We start from the raw sequence: 15,128 nt of genomic DNA on the forward strand, positions 1-15,128 counted from the left end.
CACTGCTCCTGAGCCGGGAGGGGAGAGCCCTGCTGGTAGGCGCCCCGCCTGGCATCTGGGGTTAAGGGTACGGCTGGTTCCCGTCAGGAAGAATGTCCAGGCACGTTTGTCCCCTTCATGGGGCAAGTGAGGCCTGGTCCCTGACTCTGAGAGCTGTGACAGCAGAAGCCCACACTGGACTGTGGGCACATGAAACTGAGCCACTGGACTCAAGGAGATTCGCATCTCGGGCCGGAGTCCCCAGACCCTGACTGCCAGCAGCACTAAAGAGGGTCACACCTAGAGAAGGCAACTGTTCTGTCCTGTCTGCCTGGAGACGGTACCCCACGCAGCGTGAAGCAGCAGCGTCCTTAGGACAAGCACGCTTCCCCCGGCTCAGGGCACAGACCTCGGGGCGACTCAGCTAAGTGGGCACTGGGCTAGGAGCCTGGAGACTGAGTCCTGTCCTCCGGGGACTCACAGTCGAGGGGCTTATAAACAGAGAGAATGGGAGCAAGAGCAGAAGGGGGCAGGAGAGCCTGGAGAGGGCGGTGCCCGGGGACAGCAGGCGGAGGAAGGCTTCATGGAAGAGGCGACAGCTGAACAGACTCAAAGAATGAACAGAAATCTGTCTGGCAAGGTAAGGGGCTGAGTGGGTGGGTGGTGGGGACCCTGGGGGTCCGGAGGGAGCACACTGTCACTGTGTGTGTGACGGGTGGGGCTGTGGGGCCAATCCCAGGGCAGAGGAACGCCATGGGGACATACTGATTCTGAGGCCGGTGGTGAGCCTGGGGGTCTCCAGCCAGGACCACATGGCCGGTGTGGCCTCCCGAACATGTGCCCAGGGCTCAGTGGGGCACCAACAGGAAGGGCTCCTGCCAGGGCAGGGGAGGGAGAAAAGAGCTAGAAGGCAGGTCACGGGGGCGGGGGGGCGGGGAGGAACCAGAGGTTAAGGGGGCAGGATCTGGCGGATGACGGCTTGAGACAGACGGCGGGGAGAGCCCAGGTCCCTGACTTGGGAAATGGGACAGAGTGGGGCCACGCTGAGAACTAGTGCCTGGCTCGCCAGAGGTGCCCTGGGGCTCCTGGGTGGTGTTAGGGTGCTTGCCCTGCCCCCCACCCTACCCCCGTTCTGCCTCGCAGCCGGGCCCACCGTGGCCAGCCCCATGCTGCTCCTGGCCACCCATGGCCCCGCCCCACCCCCAGCGGCCCCACTTCCAGGCCCACTGAGAAGTCCCTTCCTGCTAAAACGCAAGATACCGGGCTCTCCCTACCTGCCTTCAGCTTCATGTGCCCCCGAATGCCCAGGGCTCCTGCCCATTGCCCCCCACACCCCGGCCACCTGTGTTCTCGGTCTCCACCGGCCCGCCCCGCAGCCGCCCAGCACCCACCTGGCTGTAGGGGTAGAAGAGGGTGCAGATGGCGCAGAAGGGCTCGGTCAGCGCGGCCGCGGCATTGAACTTCCTCTCGGCCTGGAAACTGGCAGGCTTGTTCTTCCACTGCAGGGAGAGCAAAGGCCTCAAGGCCTCGGGGTCACTCATGTCCTCCTCCCCGGAGAAAGGGAAGGCTTCTAGAGGGAAACAGGAGGGCGGGAGAGGGCGGAGAGAAACCTCGGCATGGCTGGACGCCCAGGGGAACCTTCCTTCCCTGCCCTGCGGCCCAGTACTGCTGTGAGCATCGTTAGTGACAGGTCCCTGACCTCAATAGAGCCAAGAGGAGCACGGCTGGGGGGGGGGATGTCACTCGGGCACACGCCGGGGACTGCCACAAATGAGACGACCCCCCACCCTGCCTGCTATCTGCCACGGTGGTTGGTCTCATGTCCCAGCCAGCCATGCCCCAATGTCCCCAAGTCCCGTTGCTGTGTTTCCTGAGGACATGAGGCTGAGCCACCCTGAGAAGCGGGGTGCTCACTCCCGAGGCCCCAACCTTCACAGCCGCCGGGCCAGCAAGGCACAGTGGAGAGAGAAAGCCCTGGGACTCGGGATGCCCGAGAGGGAGACGGCAGTCACCGCAGACCCCTGGGGATGGACATGCAGATCTTCTATGCCCCGAGGGGCTGGGCCAGACTCAAGGACCAAGACTGCTCAGCCGGAGGAGGCCCCACACAGGCCTAGGGCCCCTGCAGGTGACAAGAGCTGCTGGCCTGCCTTCTGGCACCAAAGATCACATGACACACGCTGGGCTCTGGGGCTCCCGGGGGTCTCACAGAGAAGAGCCACAGCTTCATCTAAGGAGCCCACGAAGTGGGCATGTGGGAGGCCTCAGAGGCACCTTCTGGCACCTTCTGGAAACAATACCAACAGCCTTTAGCTGCCTGCAGGGCTCCGGTGCGTCTGGCCTTCCCGCAAACTCCCCCTCCTCTTGGGGCTCTGGTCCTGCAGATCTCAGGCGCCTCCCGAACCCCTCTTCACCCTAGCCCTCAAAGCTGATTCAGAATGAAAGGAGCTGTCCAGATGACATGCCAATTCCACGGGCAGCGTACATGGAAAGCAAGCTGGCTTAGCAGGCTTTCTGCAAGAGGCCATGGCTTGGCTCTCCGCAGCATCCCGGCCCCAGCTCCACATCGCCTTTGTTCCAACCTCCCCATGGGCAGCTAGGGCCACCGGGAAGAGCCCAGGCGAGCAGGCGGCCGGGCCCCAGGTCAGGTCACACGTGTCTCAGGGAGCAGCCGCCTGCTGCTCCCACACATGGGCCTGGGTCGCAGAGCCAGGACACGTCCGCGGGGCAGTCCTCACGTGCACCCAGCCCCGCGATTCTCAAACCCCAGGTCACTTCTCAAAGCCCGAGGCAGGGGTGCAACCGGCACGCAGGGCACAGGCACGCCCTTCAGCTCCCTCGCTCGCTGGCCCGCTCTGTAGCGTCCCGGGGGCCTCCGCTGCACCCAGCACCCCAGCAGATTCCGAGCCCGTGAGAGACGGCACGATCCTTACCCGCCCGGGGGCCAGCTAGGGACACAGACGCACAGGGCCCACGGGAGTGGGGGGCGGCCAGCCCAGGCCTGGAGCAGGGGGCTTCCAGCGGGGACAGGAGAGGTTCTCACAGAACGCGAGAGCCGGGGCGTGGCCAGAGCACAGGCACAAACAGCTACGCACAACCCCCCAACCTGGCATTCCTGGCACCCGCCGCGGGCTCACCACCATGCGGCGCACCTTCCCGGCAGGACGCCTCGCAGCGCCGGCAGCCCCATCTTCCAGACAGGGAGACCAAGGCACTCGAAGGTAAACGGCACCTGCGGTCTCGGGCTCCGGGCAGCAGGCTGTGGTTTGAGCCCCCCACAGGTCATGGTGTCCATTTCAGGCCCAGGGACCAAAGCAAAGCAAGCACCCCAAGGTGGGAAGCGCAGCCCCCAAGAAGGGGGTCATGCCCTGGGGTGTCTCTGCAGGGCGGCCTGGGCGTGGCAGGGGCCACTGGGTCAGGTGTCCGGCAGGGGGCGGGGGTCCGGGGGCCTCACCCTCATCACTCGAGGCCTCCTGCTTGACCACGGTCAGCGGGGAGCGGGTGGGCGGCTTGCCCAGGGGGTGGCGCCGGCTCTTCTTGATCTCCATCTTCAGTTTGGAAAACGTGGACGGGGCCTGGAAGCAGGGGCGGCAGCGTGTGCAGAGGGCCCGGCTGCGAGGCACTGCGGAGCCCGGCCCATCAGGACAAAGCGAGAGACCTGTGTCCCTGCCCGCAGGGGCGAGGCCCCTGGAAAGGGGATGGCCGGGAGCCGCGGGGGCCATTTCCGATGAACAGGGCCAGGGTGGGAGCACGGGGCAGAGAGGACCCCCGAGCCTCAGGGCCCCCTGCCAGCAGCACCCCTACCTGTACCTCGCCGGCTCCGCTCTCCTCCTCGGGACCCGTCAGCTCCATGGGGGCCGCCTGTTCCTTCCAGGTGGGGCCCCTCTGGGCAAAGTGCTCAAAGGCCTGCTGGCAGGACACGCGGCCCTTGTCACACGCCGTGCCGGGCCGCGGCACCACATACAGCATGGGGATGATGGGGCGCGGCTTCACCTCTGGCTCCTCGCCAGGTGCCTCGGGGGGCACGACGTTGAGAGGTGGCGGCAGGGGGTTCTCCTCAGCGGGCACGGGGCCCGGGGCCAGTACCGGGGGCTCCAACGGGGGCAGCGGCCGGGGCGCCTCCTCGGCGGGGAACTGGGTGGGTGGGGGCGGCGGCAGCTGGGGCAAGAGGGGGTGGTGGGGGTGCGGAGGACCATAGCTCTTCTTCTTCCTGTCGCTCCTGGCCTTGGCCAGCCGCAGCTTGCCCCTCCCGTCTTCTGTGGGGAGAGAGGAAAGACAGGTCAGAGCTGTGGCTCAGCCGCACACGCGCACTCTCCTGAGAGCCCCTCCTCCCCACCGGCTGAGGCAAGAAGGGCCCCCCCCCCCGCCAAAACACACACTTCCAGCAAGTTCAAACGGCTACCACGTCCCCCTGCGTCCCCCCAGCAGCGGGAGACCAGCCACACCCAAGCCTCAGGGCAGCCCCTGGCCCCCATCCTGCTTTGGCCAGCTGCTCCAAGGGCCTTCTGGAACAAGGAGTGAGCAGGCAGCCGGGAAGAGCTGCTCTGTGCTTCTGGGCTCCTGACCGGGGTGGGGGGGGCAGGGGCCCACCCCCAGCGTCCTTGCTGGGGAGTGTGGCAGACGGAGGTTGGGATCCGGGCTCTGTATGTTTCCAGGGTTCCTGCGGGCAGCCCGCACCATTTCTAGAAAATGCCACCTTGACCAGCAAACGTGGAGAAGAGGGTCAAACCTGAGCAGAGCGCAGGAGCCAGATGGGCCTGGAGGCCGCTGCGGAGGGCCGCCGCTACGGGGTGCACGATGGGGCAGGTCAGGGAGGGAGGTGTGGCCGCAGCGGCCTCCTAACTCGGGGATGGGACATCCGGCAAAGTGAATGCGCTACGGTATATCAGGCCGAATTTCAGGACCCAGATAGGCCCCGGTCCCAGCTCCCGACTGCGAAAAGCAGCAGAGACTCTGCAGACGTGGCCGAGGATCTTGGCCCAAGGGGGGACCCCAATGCGCCCAGTGCATTAACGGGGATTCGGATCCATAGAAGCCCAGGCTCCTTCCCGGCTGCGGTCGGGGGAGGGTCACTGTGGCCCTGCGGGCTCTGATGATGGAGAAGGGCCGTGAGTGGAGGATGTGCCGCCCCCCCCCCCCCCGGTAAACTGGAGAAGGCCGGAACACAGTCTCCCCTGGAGCCTCGGGCCTGGCCTGCCGCACTGGAGAATGGGCACGCTGGCTCAGGCCCTCGTGTGTCCCGGCTTCTCGGGGGCGAGACGTCATGGAAGCAGAGGCCATCTGGTCTGCCCGGGGCCAAGGGCTTCCTGAGAACCCGGGATCAGTTGGTCAGCCTGCCGAGGCTCTGGGCCAGGCCCCCGGCCCTTCCCACCTCTCCCCACTGCCCCCCATCTTCCTCCTGTCTTCGGCCAGCACACATCCGGCGTTTCTCAAGAGGCTCCACTGGTCCCAAGTACGAGGGATGCCCGCCCTGGCCTGGCTCGCGCCCCAGGTCCTGAGCACCGCAGGGGCCCGCGGCACTCCTTGTCCCAGCCATCCCCCTGCTCCGCCTGGGGGAGGCCTGACTGCTCCCTAGACCCGGCCGCTGCCGCCTGCACCCCAGGAACAGTAATCTGGCTGAGGCAAGCCCCTAACAGACGCTCTGCTCCACAGACAAAACCATTTCTGCCCTCCAGAGGCTGGGCTCGGCAGGCTCCTGCAGCGAAAGGCAGCCTGTGGATGGGGGGGGGCGCGTGCTGGTGGGGGGATGCGGAGGTGGGGAGGAGACGTCGGAGGGAGGCACGGGGGCAACAGAGGGGGCGGGGAAGAGACAGAGCAGGGAGCTGCTGGGGTGCTGTTGCACAAGGTGGGGAGAGAGACATGATGTCAGAGGGGGGACATGGAGGGGAGAGATGGGGAGGGGTGGCGGGGGGCCCAGGACATCAGCCTCACAGGCCGGTGGCAGTGGCGAGGCATGTCAAGTCGGTTGTTCTACTAATTTACGGAAAGGGCACCGGGCCTGCCCTATTTGTGTAAATGGTACTTTCTAATCAACAGCTTTGTTCTCGAAGGAAACTCAACACTCCCTCAGCCCTGATCTGCCAACCTCTCGAATGGAAATCAAGCTGAGCTCTGCCCCTGCCTGAGGACAGTGGGACCTACTTACTGTGGGTTTGCTCCCCAGCAAGAGGCTCTGCTGGCAAAAGGGAACATGCCAGGCGCCTGGACTCTGGCAAACCATGGGGATGCACACCCAGAGCACCGTTTTAGGGGACAAGCCGGAGACCAGAAATGACATCTGGGTGCTCGGCACTCTGTCCTTGACACAGGGACCGCCACAGGCCCAGGGCAGGGGCCTCACCCATGGGACTCTCTCGAGCCCCTCACATGCCTGGGCCTCAGGGAACCTTGGAACGGAGCAGGTGACGGTCACACAGACGGGGCTGAGGGTCCCAGCCAGAGGTCTCCCCAGCACATGAACCTCTCCCCTCCCCCAAGAATGGGAGGGACTTCCCCTCCAAGCGGAGGCTCTTCCCGCAGGTTTTGGAAGAGTGGGCTAAGCCAGAGCCAAGCACCCATCTGCCCAGCTCTAGCTCTGAAAGGCCTGCTCAGCTGGGGAGCACACCTGTACGGCCCCCAAGTTCACCAACGGGAGTGCACAAGAGCACCTGGAAGGTCCACACCCCTGAGCTCAATGTCCGCGGGGCTGCTGCCGTGGAAGGAAGACTGGGGAGCCACCCCAAGTTGCTGCCCACTTCAGAGACCTCCCCCAGGCGGGAGAGCCAGTCCTGATTCCCAAAGTCCCAGCCACTCCCACGGACGCCACCCTCATCCTGCACAAAGCCTGAGGCAGGCATGCCCATGGTCAACTGAGGCCTGAGGCCTGGCTGAACTATGCTAGGGACGTGTGTCCCGTGTGACCGGACAAGTCTACAAGCGTAATGCAGAGCCCCTCACACACTCAAGCCCAGCCTCCACCCCCTGCCGGCTGGGGCACCCGAACACACATCACGGCGTCAGGCCAGTCCTGACCCCTGCGGCTCCATCACTGTGGGGAGCCCTTGGCACTCCCTCCTTGAGCCCTGGGAGCTGGGCCAACCTTGAGGCCCTGAGAGGACACGGCCCAGGGTCTAGAGCCGGTCTGGCCCACGGGGTGGGGTCCCTCGTTGCACGTGTGCCCAACCTGGGAGGGACAACAGCACAGTGTGGACCAGCAGTCCCAGGACCCAGTGCTGTCCCCGCTCCGAGAAGGGACCGTGGCCATACTGAGCCACAGCAGGTGGCTGAGTTCCCCGGAGATGGCCATGACCCTCCAGGAGGAGGGAACCCCAGATGGCCCAGCAAACCAGGACGGCCACAGGCTGCCTTTCTACTCTTGGGCTCGGGACCCCCGAGGTCCACGGTGGACGTGGGCAGAGTTTGCTGGTCCGGGAGCCACAGGGCTCCTCCCAGACGGCCCAACAGCGGGAGCAGGGTGGGGACCCCAGCAGGGACCCCAGCCCCAGGCAGCCCTGAGGAGGCTTCCTCCTGGGAACAGTCAGTCCCGGCGCCGTCCGGTACAGAGTACCAGGCACCTGCACAAGGCGCGGAAGCGACAGCATTCACTGCTGTCACTGAGCAAACTCCAAACAAAAGGTCCCACTGCTCGCACAACGTGACCCTCAGCGCTTGGAGCGTTCAGGGACATCAAGCAGGTATTAAAGGAAGCCAAAAAAAGCACTTTAAAATTTTCCACTCGCCCCGGACGTGTATCTGCCATCACCCCTGACTGTGAGCACTTGTTTATTCAGTGAATTCAGGGACCTCCCCTCCAGTGGCTGGAGGATGGCTCAGAGGACGCTTCTGCCCTTGGCACGGGCTGAGGCTGCCACATCCGACAGCCCAGAGGGACCACTTCTGCTCTAAAGGGGCCACATGCCCCCAATCCTCCTTCCTCCAGGCCCTGGCGTGGGGCAGGGGTGGCGTGTCTGGAACGGGGAAGCGTGCCGGCCCCGAGCGGACAGCACCCCGCCCTCCCTGGGGTCCATGTGCCCCGAGGCGCTGACAGGGCCCCAGGGTGGGACTGATGGGGGGAGGACTGGGAGGGGCTGCAGACGGGGAAGGCGGGTCCCTGGGAAAGGGACCTCGACAGGGCAGCTCTCCCTAGGAATCCCGAGGCTCGGGGAGACCAGGCCCCTGGCGTCCCCAGGATGGGACTGGGCACAGGCAGCCAGGAGCCGGGGAAGCCCCAGGCGGGGGGTGGGGGCTGTTGGTGAGAGGCAGTTGTCTTTACTGAAGAGTCCGCAGGTTTGGGTAAAGACTCATTAAGATTAAGTGAGCAGGGGCACCTGGCTGGCTCAGTGGGTTAAAGCCTCTGCCTTCAGCTCAGGTCATGATCCCAGGGTCCTAGGATTGAGCCCCACGTCAGGCTCTCTGCTTGGCAGGGAGGCTGCTTCTCCCTCTCTCTCTGCCTGCCTCTCTGCCTACTTGTGACCTCTCTCTCTCTCTGTCAAATAAATAAAAAATATCTTTAAAAAAAAAAAAAAGAGCAAAAAAAGAGCAAAGAGCAAAAGCGGGCACAACTCTGTGGCTGAGCAGCTGGGTGGGCGCAGGACGCACGGGCAGGCACGCCCGAGTGTGTCTGCTCTCCTGGCTGTGCCCAGCCAGCCTCAGGCCAGTCCGCTCGGGGGGAGCAGAGACGGCACTGGCCAGAAAGTCGCCTTTCCACGCTCCCCAGAAGGGCCCCACGGACACCTTCGTTGCTCGTGAACACCTGAACCACTCAGCCGAGGAGTCCCCTGGGGCTCCAGCTGGGCCCCAGTGAGCTGTTCCTACTCGGGCAAAAAGCCATGTCCAGCAAAAACCCAGTTTCCTACCCCCCCAGGCAGCCTGTCCCTCCGCCAGCCTGACCGCATGCCCTGGCATCAGGGAGGAGGTCTCTCATCCAACCCAGCCCACGGTGCCCGCCCAGGCCAGGGCAGGTCACTCACCGCTTTGGCCCTCGCCAGCTCTGCCGAGTCTCCCAACTCCTCGGGCCAGAGCCCCCCACAGGCCACATCACATGTTCCCCTCTCCCTCTCCCTGTGGCTCCATGGACTCCAGGGTCAAATGCAAACACCTGATGAGACACCAGGCTCTGGGCCCCGAGCCCAGCTCAGAGAAATCACGATTTGCCCAACATGGCCCAGGCTCTGGCTGAATCTGTCGGGACAGGTGTCTGATCACGGGCATTCCTTAGGTCCCAGGGCACACAGGACAGGGGTGCAGGGCCTAGAGGCCCATTGCTCGGGAACACCATGTGCCCCCCCGGACACGTGCCTCCCAGCTGCCCCCCACCCCCACCTGGGGCAGCAGGGGCGGAGGAGGGCACTGCGGGGTTTCCTCCACCGACTTCAGCCCTTTCTCCCTGTGCACCCCAAATTCCCATTGTGAAGTCCTAACCCCAGAACTCGGGCTTCTGGCCTCCAGAGTGGGGAAGCCACGAAGTCCTGCTGTGGAGGCCCGCAGTCTGGGGGGCTTTGGGGACGGCCGCCTCCGCAGACTCGAGTGCCCTTGAACAGTGCACCATCCGGCTGGGCGTGTTCTGACTTGAAAGAAACCTACGGAGTGCGCGTATGCGTTGGGACATTCAAGGCCCCCTCTGAACGTCGCGATGCCCGCCCCGCCCCACCCCGCGCTGGGAAAGAACGGTGGCCTCCATCTCTGCTACCTGCCCGCCCCCATCCTTCCTGTGCCCCAACGGCCAGTCCGATCTCCGGTCGGGCAGCCTGGCCTCCGCTGACTGCCCCGCTTCGGACCCCTCGCTCCCTCATCTGTACTGAGGTCTGTACGCTGACACCTGACGGGAACCGTCGCAGCCCTGGGAGGAAGCCGTGTCTCCTATCTGCTGAGCAGCACCTCCTCTGAGCCCCAGACTGTACCCTGGGACGGAGGATCCCCCTGATGTCACATCCTCTCCGACAGCAGCCACGGGGCAAGCGTATGCACCCGGCGGGATTCCAGCGCAAGACTGGCAGAGCTGTGCCAGGCTCACGTGTCCCAACAGCCAGCCACCAGGAGGGAGACTGAGGACCGGGGCAGAACCTGCTGGTGACTTCTGCCTGAGCTGCGGCTGCCAGGGTCATCTGCCATCCAGCCTGCCCCCCTTCTCCCCGGGGAGCCCCCCGCCGTGTGCATGCAGGAGAGCAGCCGAAGCTGTCAGCGGGGAACACGAGAGCAGCGGTGCCACAGACTGTCGGCATTTCTGAGACCCTGTCCCCCTGCCCCCCAGAATGCCAGCCTGCTGATGCGGCCGCAAATAGCAGGGTGCCCTCCCACGGGGCGGGCGTCGCCTGTCATGGGCTGAGGGCTGGTGTCCCCCCAGATACAGACGCTGTGAGGTGATGGGGGGGATGCGGGTGGCGCCCCCGGGAGTGGGATGGCGGGGCAGCCCGGCTCGCTCCTCCCCACAGGGACACAGACGTCGGCTGGCACCGGAGCCCGCCTTGCCAGCTCGGTCTGGGGCTCCCAGACTCCGGGGTGCATGCCGCTTTCAGTGTCCCCGTCTGGCTCCCACTCACAGCAGCTGCGGCAGGGAGAGGCCACCTTCAGTGTCTGGGGAAGGAGGGTCTTCTCACAACACCTCCTCAAGTGTACGTTTTTAGGAGACACCCTGCCCTGCCGAGGAAGCAACTGCATCAGACCCTTAAAAGCAGGGACCCTGTGGCCACAGAGATGCGGCTCGGGGTCAGGAAGGGGATCCCCAGCCAGCACCGACCTTCCGTGGCCTCAGCCTCCCGACCCTGCGGTGGCGTCGGCTGGGGCTCCTCCTCCTCCTCCTCGGGGTCTGCCTCCTGCGAGGCCTCCTCCTTCAGGCTGCCAGGCTCCTCCAGGAGGGTGGCCCCTGTGGCCCCTTCCCCTGGCGACTTGGGGTCTTCCGGCTTGGGCTTCTTGGGCTGGCTCCTTTTCCGGTGGGACCTGGAGAGGGACGGTCATCAGACAGGAGGTCAAATGACTGGGAGAAGTCCCATCTGTGTGCCCCACCACCCAGCTGGCAGAACAGAGCCCCAGAGGGGACCCCAAAGTCACAGGGCCGGGGCCAGCAGGGCTGGCTCAGGGGTGGGGGGGTGGAAGGGGGACAGGCACGGGGGCCATGTGGGGCTGAACGGGTGCTGGAAGGGGGGATGGTGGGGGTGCTGACTCAGGGCCAGGGGAGCTGGAGGGGGGACAGGCTTGGGGCCATGTGGGGCAGAGCAGGTGCCAATGACCAGGACGTGGGATGATGGGGGTGCTGGCTTGGGGGTAGGAGAGCTGGAGGGGGACAGGCCGAGGGGACACGTAGGGCTGAGTGGGTGCTGATGACCAGGAGGTGGGATGGTGGGGGGCGCTGCCTCGGGGTAGGGGAGGTCGAGGGGGGACAGGCCCAGGGGCCACATGGGGCTGAGCAGGCGCCGATGGCCGGGAGGTGGGATGGTGGGGGACGCGGGCTCGGAGCCGCTGTGGGGGGCGGAGGCAGGGGGCAGCCGGAGAGGCCTGCGCAGAGGGGCGAGGTGGACTTACGGCGGCCCTGGCCTCCTGGGCTGCTCTTTCTTCCTTTCTAGACTGGCCTTTCTGTCCTCCTCAGTCTTTCTCCAGTGTCTGTTTTCTTTCAGACTAATTTGTCTAGAATGTAAACGTCAGGGAGTTTTTCTCTAGCGCTTCTGCGGACTCCCCAGGTGCCTCGTCTAAGGGCCTGGCCTGGGGCACCTGCCCGGACCCGTGGCTCCGTGTCCCTCACTCGCCGGCCACCGGAGCAGGGCCTGGTCTCGCTCAGGGGTGCGAGCGTGTGGGGGCGGCCCTCGGCCTTCAGCCCCAAGTGGGAAGTCACCTGAGGCTCGGCGACGGCTTCTCAGCGCAAACAGGGAATCGGTAAGAGGAAGGAAGGAACGCGGCCAGGCCGGATGGCCCTGCAGAGCCGCGGCCCGGGCCTCCCTGCCCAGCCTCGGGAACTGCCCAAGGAGGGGACGGAGGCTGGGGTGTGGAGAAGCCTGCCTCAGACACGTCACCGACACCCTCCAGGGGTTGGGGCAACAGCCCTGTGAAACCCCAGGCTCACGTCTCAAGACCCACAGCCTTTCTTCTCCCTGAGGGTCAGCAAAGCCAAGAGGCGCTGGCTGCAGCTTCCCTCCCCCTGGGGGCTCTCCGTGTGGCCCCACTGAGGTCAGTCTGGACATGGAGACCCTATGGGGGTTCCTATGGCAGCCGCACCTCCAAGGACCAAGAGGTCACCAAGCAAAGCAGGGCCTTGTGACTGGGGTCGGGTGGGGGCCTGGGGAGGCCTCGAGGGCTCCCAACGCCAGGACCGCCATCTCCCACCCAGGGGGTGCCCACGACAGCCCTGCTGTCCCAGGACACGGGGGCCTGACAGTTGCCTCATCACCTCCCATGTCAGCCCCTGCCGGCTCCTGGGGGGGGGGGCATCCCCTAACTGTCCCCTAACGGTAACTGCTGCTGGTCCTTCTCGCTGCTCAGCTGCCTCGCTTGAGGGCCCCCTGGCCTGCCGCTGCTCATCTCCCCTGAGCCCAGGCGACGCCAGGCTGACAAGCCCCGGGTGATGTTGGCACACGAACCACTCCAATGACGAAAGGCGGGAAGCAGGGAGCAGGGAGTGTCACGGGCAGAAGCATGGCGTCACACACATCATGGCGTGCACAGGTCACTGCAGGGGGGTGCGCGGGGTGCGGGGCAGGAGAACGCGCGGGCAAGGAGCCAGGCAGGAGGGGGCATGGGAACCAGGAGGTGGGGAACGCTCTCCAGCACCACAGAGCCACGGGGGGCTCCACGTGGAGCGACTTTGGGGAACGCGGGCCCCACGTGGTAGCAAGCCCCGGGACAGCAGCAGAGCGCAGCTGGCTTGCGTCACCAGCTGTTCCTGGGGAGGAGCATCTCTCCAGGTCCGGGAATGCTGCGGGGCAGGGTACCCACGAGTGAACCCCCCCCACCGGCCCCAGGCAGCACCCAGCAGAAAGGAGTCCTCCTGCCGCCTACTCACCTGGCCACGGTTTCCCGCAGTCCCCCTTCTCTCCTCCCCGCCCCCGACCCGGGAACCGGAGGCCACATCGGATGCTGCCCGCCGCGCGCGGGGCTGACCGGGGGCAGTCCTGTCTGCCCCAGAGAACTCAGACCTGCCTCGGCCCCGAAGCACCATGGGGCTCAGAGCTCTGGGCAGCTCCAGCCGCAGGGCCAGACCCCAAGCCCCGCCAGTCCTGCTACTGTGGACACCCCCCGAATGGGGCGGAGCCAGGCGGACAGACAAGGTGGAAGGCCACCCCTGCTGCAGAGCGGGGAGAGCAAGACGAATGTCAGCACGCAAAGAAAACACCCGTCTTGGGAGCACACGGCCGGTTTGTCGGGGTGGCGGGAAGACGTGTCCACCATGCACTTCCGGGTCCCACATCCGGCCAGAGCAGCCCCCTGTAGCGCCCCCGCACCCCGCTGCCGGCCAGCGCACCAGATGGGCCACCTCCCCCACTCATATTTGTTTCTAGGCGTCCCTGCCCCGCCAGCAGCACAGATAGGAAGGCTGTGACCCCTCCTGCCACCTCCAGGCTCCCCACTTCTCCCCCGCAACTGCCACCACGGTCAGTGCGGCGACACTCAGACTTCCCTTTTTCAGACTCCACAGGTGTCATTCACCTATGAGTGACAGAGCGGCTCACTCGCTCCTCCTGGAGTTGAAACTGGTTCGTCTTAGACACTTGGCCTTCCCAGTCATGTCCAAGCTCACAGCCCCTGACACAGGGTGTCACGCAGTCCTCGGGGACACCCAGGGGCCTGCCCCCTTGAGACTGCCTTGGATGCTCCTGTGCAGGATCCGGTCCCTCGACAGGATGTCTTTCTCACTTGACACCCTTGTTTAGCTGGAGCACATTCTCCAGTAGCTTCCTCACAAAGAACGGGAAATCGGAGGCTTTACGTGTCTAGAAAGATCTTCATCCCTTTGCACGTTTAGGTTGGAATTTGATTAGGTAATTCTTGGGTTATAAATTATCTCCCCTCTGACTTCTGAGCGCCTTTTCCTTTGTGTGTTAGCTTGTAGCCTAAGTCTGATACCTTTAGGGTCTCTTGTTCTTTATGTGACGCAGCTGTTCCTTCCAGAAATTTCTGGGACCTTCCGTTTAACCTGAGTTGTGAAACCACATAGTGACACGTGCACTGGCTCATTTTCACCCTTGGCGCCAGACTTTTTAACCCGGAAACGCAGCATTTGGGTCCCGGCCAACGTTCTTTTCTCTCTTCCCAAAACGCCCTGCAGAGGCCGCAGTTGCTCGGGGAGCCTCTATGGCGTGATCTCCCTGTCCTCCACCCGACCTCTCGGCCCTGGGAGACTCCTCGAGCCGACCCCAGCCCACCTGTCCATCCATTTGGAACCGGCTCTCCCCAAGCACAGGCTTCTCACCGGCAGGCGCACCCCACCCCAGAGACCCCCGCGTGGCCAGGTGTCCGGAGGCTCAGCACACAAGGCTCCTTCGTGGGCCGCGTTCTTCTCTCTGGTTGGAGATGCTGCCTCACACCCCATCTTCTGCTGGAGATGGGGCGGCGGGAACGCTGAGCCCTGCTGGGCCTCACAGTTGGCCTCCAGTCCCCTCTGGTCCGCCGCCCTGGAGGCGCCCAGGCCTTTCCAGAGTCCCTGGCCCGAGCCAGCCTGCTCCTCATCTGCGCACCCTTGGATCCGAGCTTCCGCTCTCTGCTGCAAAGGTGGGGCTCACTTGACCCCCACCTCCTGTCCAAGTCTGCAGGCACAGCTCAGCAGTCGCTGTCCCTCTGCTGTTCTGGGTCACTCCTGCGTGGTCGTCATGGTGGGGTTTCAGGAGCGGCTGGAGAAAACCACACACTTGACCCTCCAGGCTTGACTGCGGCCACGACCACAAGTTCCTGTGAACCAAAGGCTGGGACTGAGTCCAAATAGCCACGCTCCTTTTCAGTGTGGAAGCAGGTGTCCTTGGACCTCGGGCGGCAGGAGAGGCAGTATGGGGGCCTCCTCTTGGACCCCTGGCCAGGCGGCAGGCTCCGGGTGGCCCCTAGCCTGGTCACCACCGGGGCCCAGAGCACCCAAGGTGGCAGCGCTCACAGGACCGGCTGCTGCCCAGGGAGCGTCCGCAGGGAGCTGCTGGGGCTGCCAAGGCCCCCGGGGGCCAGCACAGCCGCTGCATCCAATGAACCAGTGCCCAAGG

At 65.0% G+C, this 15,128-nt stretch overlaps 1 protein-coding gene across 9 annotated transcripts in view; it reads right to left on the minus strand.

The window, feature by feature from the left end:
- Positions 1 to 15,128, minus strand: part of KDM4B (lysine demethylase 4B) — a 132,031-nt gene that overhangs the window by 11,505 nt on the left and 105,398 nt on the right. For 3 of the 9 annotated variants that reach the window (XM_045086069.1, XM_045086050.1, XM_013045319.2), the window contains 5 exons: positions 11,476 to 11,577; positions 10,694 to 10,893; positions 3,784 to 4,235; positions 3,434 to 3,554; positions 1,371 to 1,549 (listed from right to left, as the gene is read on the minus strand). In XM_045086069.1, coding sequence (XP_044942004.1) covers positions 1,371 to 1,549; positions 3,434 to 3,554; positions 3,784 to 4,235; positions 10,694 to 10,893; positions 11,476 to 11,577 — 1,054 coding nt within the window. The remainder of the gene's footprint in view (positions 1 to 1,370; positions 1,550 to 3,433; positions 3,555 to 3,783; positions 4,236 to 10,693; positions 10,894 to 11,475; positions 11,578 to 15,128) is intronic. The other 6 variants (XM_045086064.1, XM_045086072.1, XM_045086060.1 and 3 more) reach the window with 5 other exon arrangements.

Source organism: Mustela putorius, unplaced genomic scaffold (genome assembly GCF_011764305.1).
Source record: "Mustela putorius furo isolate JIRA1106 unplaced genomic scaffold, ASM1176430v1.1 tig00000095_pilon_pilon_pilon, whole genome shotgun sequence".
Classification (NCBI taxonomy): domain Eukaryota; kingdom Metazoa; phylum Chordata; class Mammalia; order Carnivora; family Mustelidae; genus Mustela; species Mustela putorius.